Source organism: Quercus suber, unplaced genomic scaffold (assembly GCF_002906115.3).
Source record: "Quercus suber isolate HL8 unplaced genomic scaffold, Cork oak 2.0 scaffold_300, whole genome shotgun sequence".
Lineage (NCBI taxonomy): Eukaryota > Viridiplantae > Streptophyta > Magnoliopsida > Fagales > Fagaceae > Quercus > Quercus suber.
In genome coordinates this window covers 759,407-766,857 of record NW_027069756.1, presented here as the reverse complement: position 1 = coordinate 766,857, position 7,451 = coordinate 759,407, and the positions used below count along the sequence as shown (strand labels likewise).

The following is a 7,451-nucleotide window of genomic DNA, read 5'->3' as shown; positions in this document are numbered from 1 at the left end:
TTTTTTTTTTTTTTTTAAGTTTTGTAATTTTTGAATTTTTGTTAGGGTAGAATGATAACTTATTTGCATTAACTTATTAGTATTATTTGTTTTCTTAGTATGCAATGGTAACTTTTAAGCTTTCTATTTTTTATATTGTGTGTGTGTGTGTGTTTTTTTTTTCTTTTAATTGATACTAAAGTCTAAAACCATGAATAATTAGTTTTGAATTGTTGAGGAAATGTTATATGGTAAACTTTTATATTTATTATAATATACACACACACATACATGTATATATTTATTTATAAATATAAAAAATAGCGGTAAACCCGAAACGGTACACCGGTATTGACCGGTATCCGAAATATATCGTACCGCTGGGTAAACCGGTACAACCTCCGGTACGGTATTGACTCTCTTGCGATAGATCCCTGTAATTGACCAAAGAAAAAGAAAGATTTTAACATTTAACAATAACTTTGGGTAAATATATCATTGGATGTGAAGCTAAACTATTTGCTTTCTTCCTAGATAACAACCTCACATTTAACTATATTGCTAAAGCTTAAAGCTTTCTCAGTTTCTCCTCAACCAAAAGTATGTTGCAAGATGGTCTTTAAGAGACATGCCTTTCATATTTGTGGATCACACATATGTGAATTCAATGTATGTTGAGAGAAAGTGGTCTCATGATCGAGATACCATCTTATAGGATACATTCTCAACAACGATATGTTTTTGTTTTTTTGTTTTTTGTTTTTTTGTTTTTGAGAATCAACAACGATACGTTTAATTACAGGACTTACACATAGCATTAATATTTTGTCCTCCACAACATCGATCACATTTATTTTGGTGGAGAGAGATTCCTAGAAAGAATCCACTTAAAGACTATTCATATTTCATATACATGTAGGGTATCACTAGAACCCAAAAACTTAGTACATCAACTATTCAAATACTAGTTTTTCCGACATTTCCCATTCCAATTTTTACTTACAAGTACTGCAGCGCTGTGAGGTTAGAGAGTGAAATTGGTATCTCCCCTGTCAATTTGCTTGAGCTCAAATTCCTGCATGTAATTTATCCAAGAAGAAAGAGTTGATGCCATTGCCAAAAAGAAAATTTTCCAAATTATATCATTTAAGTTTGGGATTATTTTAATTTTATCCCTTAAAATTTTAAAGTTTAGATATATACCCTGATGTTATATAAAACTTTAATTCAAGTCCTTCCATTAATTACCATTGCTAAGCATTTCCGTTTATTACAAAGTTTGACTTTAAATTAGTTTGAAGTTTTCTTTTTCAATCCATTAGTAGCAAATTATAAAACTATAAATGTGTATTAAGTAAATAGGCTAAAATACAAATCGCACCATCTAAGTTTGATTAAAGTTCATTTCAGTACTCTAACTTCTAACTTTACTTTTGTTAAATTGAGGTTGGGTTTGGCATTGGCTAAAAAAGTCAGTTTTTTTTACTATTTAGCTTACCTTTACTACTATTCATGGGTTTCATTATACTTTTTAGTACTATTCATGGGTCCTGCTGTACTATTTCAGCTACTTCTTGGTTTTATCTATAGTATTTTCTGCAAAATGTTTTCAGTTTCAGCTAAATAAGTTGTTCCCAAACAAAAAGTTTTCATGTTTATTCAATTTAGGCATTCCCTAAAAAAATGCCATTAAAAAAAATATTTTTCACACATGAAAAATATATATAAAATTAATAAAAATATTTTATGTGAGAATTTGTTTTTTTCATTAGTTAATTTCATACTAAATGGAAATTTTTAACAGAATTGGATAAAAGACTTGAATTAAATAATTTTGAAATTCAAATAATTCAATTGAACAAATATAAAGTTTAATAACTAAAATGAATTTTAGTCAAACTTAGACCCAATTTGCATTTTAGCCATTTAAATGAGTAACATAACTCATTAAAAAGTCATGTAACCAAAATTTCACATAAATAGTCTTTTCAATTGCCACATGATAAGTTGAAGAAAGATGACTCTAAATTGGTTTGGGTCCAAACTTTTTTCCTATTTAATGGATTCCAAATCGTGGTTTTTTATTTGTTGAAAATAAATATATTTGTTTCAAAATATATAAAATAAATTAATTAATTTAACTTCCACTAGATATCACTACTGTACTTCAGACTGATTTTAGTAGCCTCCTTTAATTGAAATGCAATGTCTTTCTTCTCAAAAAAAAAAAAAAAAAATTCCATTGGTTTCACGTGTTGGAAATGCACTCACAGTGAAATTATCGTTGGAGTATCATCTGAACTGCAAGTCAAACCACTCCATGAATATTCAATCGGGACACATGGGTCGGCTTGCCAGTCTTCTCTAGAGATCCTTAATGTTTGTTTGATGTCCATGATAGCAGCAACTGTTATTTATAAGAAATATTACTTAAGATTAATAAATTATTATCATTCAGGATAAAATTTGAAAGGAGGGATTAGAATATTTGTTATACAATATGTCTTTTTCTTTTTCTTTTTTGTTTTCTACTACTATAACTTTTGTGTTACAATTTTTTCCATAATTCTATTTTTTTTTTTCAAGTTTAACTACAAATTATGTCATTAATTAAATGCTTAAATTTTAATTTTTTATAGTATAAAATTATACATAAAAAATAAGTTTATGAATCAAATTATTGTGTTCTTAACACACATGTCAAATTTTATGCCAATAGTATGTATATTTTATTTAAATGTTAACAAAAAAATCATATTTTATGAGAAATGAATAATTCAATACATATGAACTTTTTATAAGAAAGGAATAACTCAACATTATGAATTTTATTTCTTAACAGTATGAATTTATTCAGATATTATTCTTTCATAAAAAGATTGTATAAAACACAATAGGAGAAATTGTCATACAACGAGAGTTTAAAGACTTCTCTTCTATACTAAAAAGAAAAATAAAATTATACTTTTTAGATTGTCTTTATGACAAACTTTATAGTAGTTTTAAATATTCTCATTTATGAAAAACCTATCATTTGTTCGCTCATGTATCCCTCAATGTTTCCATTCAGCTTTTGTTTTGTATAGCTCAAATCAGAATAAATTTCTGTTAATCTCAAACTTTTAAATACTTTTAAAAAAAAAGAAAAAAAAAAAAAGAGAATAATTAGATAAAGGTACATACCATCTCTTGAGTTGGTTGGTTTGTGTAGATCAAACTGAGGAATGACGTAGTAAAGCTCAAACGCGTTGAGGATGGGAGGAAGATCAGACCCCGTTGTTGCATTAATAACAAAACTAAATTGCCCTTCGAATATTTGATTGAGACATATGGACAGTGGCTTTAAGTAGTCAAGAGTTATAGGTTCTGAGATATAGCTTCCTCCATTCACATTAATAATGAATTCTCTTTTCTTTCCTTGAGTAAGTTTTGCAATTTCAGCAAAGTGAAAGCAAACATAAATTTCTACAGTGAGATTCAGGTTAGAATAACTTAAGGAATGGTAAGCACTAGATGGTTGGACGGCAGTTCTCAATACTTCTGATGGTATTTGATAACTATCATTGTTGTTTTGTATGTCAATAACTGAGGAGGTATTGATTGGAACTGAGTTTGGCAACGCACTATAAGTATACCACAAGCGATCATAAACATCGTCCTTGTACCTTTAGATAGGACATAGAAAAGTTGATCGTCACGTTAAAAATTTCAGAGACGAGACATTTTAAAAAACAGTGTTCAAATTTGACATAATATGAACAATCTATACAGGGTAAAATATAAGAAACAGTGAAACACCCCGAATTATGAGTTTATACAATAATATCAAGTATTATCAAGGCTTTTCAAATATCTACCCTATGCTATTTTTACTCCATAATTTAAAAAAAAAAAAATTTATTTTTACCTATGTTAGATTTTTTAATAAAAATTTATAATTTTGTTTAAATTTTTACTAAATTGGCTATATATAATTTAATTACAATATGTTACTAATCCCGCTGCTCGAACCTTTTCCCTCTAGACCCCCAAGCACTTTGTACACCTAAATTTACTTTTTTACCTTATATAATTCTTTAATTTTAGGAGTATTTAGGGCATATGTTCTAACAACATATAAGTATTAATGACTCTCTTTATTTATTTATTTATTTTACATTTTTTTTTTATATCAAATAGAATTCTATTCTAGTCTAATCTAAATGTATATGTATGTGAAACTCCCTCATGGAGACTTGAACCCTACCCTTGTCCCCCACGCCCTGCAAGCACTGATACTGATCTAAGTATTAATGACTCTATATTCAAAAATATTATAATAACACTCATATAAAGTATTACTGTCTCTTTTTCCTTTTCCCCTAATGTTCAATTTTTTTTTTTTTTTCCAAATATAACTCATCCATTTTAGGAGTATTTAGAACACATGTTTATGAAAATATTTATGTAAGTAAATCTCTTTAGAAAGTTATTTTATTTTCCTAAAAAAAAAGAAACTTTTTTTTGATAGATAGAAAACTTTTTATTTCTTTTTAGGCTTACAACTCATTTTCATTTTGCATGTACAGCTTTTGATTTAGGGATATGTGAATGCATAATTTTTATTTTTTTCAGAAAAAGTTCTATGAATTTTATGGTAAAAAATTTGGGACATATACTATCTTTGCTTTAGGTTCTATGACTTTAGGAACTAATGTATTAGAACTTCAATTTGTAATATGTTGGCAAATCATGATCAAAACATTGAGTCTAAATTTATGCTTGCTCAAAGTGTGTCTATTTGTAAAATTGGAATTAAGTGATTGCAGAAATTATAAGACTAAATCTGCAAGGCTTGATCAATCAAAAATTAGACTCAATCAATCAAACCACGTGCAGATTTATTTTTCTGCAGAATTTCCAATTCAGCCCAAGCCCGTTTGTGGTGTAAGGTTTTATGTTTTACTCCAAGTATAAAAGGAAAAACCCTAGCTACGTTTTAGAGGTTTTTGATGAGTTGTGTGTTGAATCTTTTGTGAGATTTAGAGGTGTTTACCTTCATACAGACACTTAGGGTTGTCAAGATCAAGATTCATGTCAAGAGCTTGATGATCTTTTCAGTTGCTGCTTAAAGAACTTAAAGAAGATTTGAAACCTTTAAGTGGAGTCTCAAAGTTACAAGTGGGAGAACTTGTGATTGTAGTGGATCAAGGAAAGAAATAGTTCATGAACTCAGAGTTGTCACGTGGTCGTGATAGTAAGTTTTCTACTCGAGGTAGTAATAAGATGTTAGTCGTCTAAGTTCTATTGTATAAACTTCAATTCTTTCATAGTGTATCTGTTTTACTTTAAGGATAACTAGGTTAAATCCTCACCAGGTTTTTTACTCGTTTGGTTTTCCTGGATTATCATATCATTGTGTTCTTTATATTTCTGCATTATCTACATGATATGATTTTATTGTGTTAACCTAGAACTGAATAATTTATCTAAGTAATCACTTGGCTAAATAACTAGGTTAAACAACTTATGTTAAGGGGTCTAAAAATTTACAAATGGTATTAGAAGCAGGTTAGCTCTTGTGTTTTTAGATCTTTTGATCTAATAGTTGATCTTTGACCCCTATTGTCGTTGAACACGGTCACTCTCTTGTGATCCCACCTCATTTTGATGGGAACAACTATACATACTGGAAAGTAAGGATGAAAGCATTCTTGAAATTTATTGATGAGAAAGTTTGGAATTCCATTGAATACGGATGGGAGAAACTGACTATTCCTGTAAGCGAGTGGTCAACTTCTCAAAAAAAGGCAGCCACTTTTAATGGCAAAGCCATGAATGCTATTTTTAATGCTGTTTCTATGGAGGAATTCAAGAGAATCCCAAATATTGAGGTTGCTCATACTGCATGGAACATTCTCCAAACTATGCACAAAGGCAATTAAGATTAATAAATTACAACAGTTACCTACTAGATTTAAAAATATTAGAATGTCTGACGATGAATGCTTTGATGAATTCTATGCTAAGCTTAATAATATTGTTAACTCTGCTTATAATTTGGGTGAAATCTATAATCAACCTAAGATTGTTAGGAAGATATTTAGATCCTTGACTAAGGACTTTAGACCCAAAGTGACTGCTATTACTGAAAGTAAAGATGTGGACTCCATCCCTGTTGATGAGCTTGTAAGATCTCTCCAGTCCTATGAGTTATACCTACCCAAGACAAACAAATCCAAATCAATGGCTCTTAAGTTAGTTGATGATGTTGATAAGAATGGATTTGATGATGAACTCTCTTCTACAGAGATTGCTTATCTTGCCAAGAGCTTTAGAAACTTTCTTAGGAACAATAACAGAAAGGCAAGAGGTAAAAACAATGCTGAACCTAGGAATTTTAAGAGAAATGAATCCACTAAAGTGAACAATACTGATAAATCTAAAGAAAAAGCAGGTCAAACCTCTAGTAATTCACTTGGTCAACAATGTTTTAGTTGTCAAGGGTACGGTCATGTGAAATCAGAATGTCCTACATTCTTGAGATCAAAGAGTAAAGCTATGGCTGTAACCCTTAATGATGATGAAGTTTTTGATCATGAGTCTGGTAGTGATAAGGATGAAAATTTCATTGCTTTAACAGCTACTGTTGTAGTTGATGAAAGTGTTATGGTTGAAGAGAACCCTTTTGATGGGGAACTCTCTGAGTGTGCTGATTTGCAAAAAGCTTTTAATAAGTTTTGCAAGGTTGCTACAAAGGATGCAATGAGTGTTGACTTAGGTTTAAAGAAGATTGCCTCCCTTGAACTTGATAAGAAAAACTTATTGTTGAAATTGTTTGATGCTAATGAATTGATTAATAAGGTGAAGACTGAAAATATGTTGTTGCTTGATAAGATTAAGAACCTGGAACTAGAATTATCTATTGCTAGAAAACAAAAAAATAGGTCTGCTAGTTCTAAACTTGATCACATGTTGAGTGTTCAAAAGTCTTCCTTAGACAAAACTGGTCTAGGTTTTGTAGATAGCATCTCTGTGTCTGAAACCCATTCCACAAACTTTTTTTCTTCTTCCGAGCCCCCTAAGAGTGAGATTGTCAAACCAGAAAAAGTTACACCACCCCCTAGGAAGATTAGGGTTGATCTTAAAGAATCTAAGCCTAATAATCCTAATCTCACTAAGGATAAAGTGCATGATAGACCTTTGTGAGTTTGTCATTTCTGTGGAAAGATCAGGCATATTTGCCCAAACTATTTCAAGTTGCAAGCTGCAAAGTGAGTAAATAAGCCAAAAGTATCTGTGCTTCAAGCACAAGATCCTATGGTACTTATTGGTGAATTGGTAAAGACTTTAAACATTTATACCGATCCTGAAGTTGCTCATCATTCTCATATGAACAATAACTCCAATGCCAGAGTTGCATCTAAAAAGTTTTGGATGCAAAAGGCTTAATCAAATTGAGTCTTTCTAACATGGTCATTGTGCTTTATCTC

General features: G+C 30.1%; 1 protein-coding gene across 1 annotated transcript; it reads right to left on the bottom strand.

The window, feature by feature from the left end:
• Nucleotides 1-758: 758 nt before the first annotated feature.
• Nucleotides 759-5,624, bottom strand: LOC136061188 (probable LRR receptor-like serine/threonine-protein kinase At5g59680). Its single transcript, XM_065782394.1, has 4 exons — nt 5,620-5,624; nt 3,163-3,644; nt 2,251-2,386; nt 759-1,054 (listed from the first exon to the last, which is right to left on the bottom strand). The coding sequence occupies exons 1-4, from the start codon at nt 5,622-5,624 to the stop codon at nt 979-981; spliced, it is 699 nt and encodes a 232-aa protein (XP_065638466.1). The 3' UTR covers nt 759-978.
• Nucleotides 5,625-7,451: the final 1,827 nt, after the last annotated feature.

Excerpts from the sequence above, each read along its gene's own strand:
- LOC136061188 (XM_065782394.1), bottom strand. Across the intron at positions 2,387-3,162 it reads ACCAACCAACTCAAGAGATG|TTGCTGCTATCATGGACATC; the intron begins GTATGTACCTTT and ends TATAAATAACAG. Across the intron at positions 1,055-2,250 it reads ACTCCAACGATAATTTCACT|GAATTTGAGCTCAAGCAAAT; the intron begins GTGAGTGCATTT and ends AATTACATGCAG.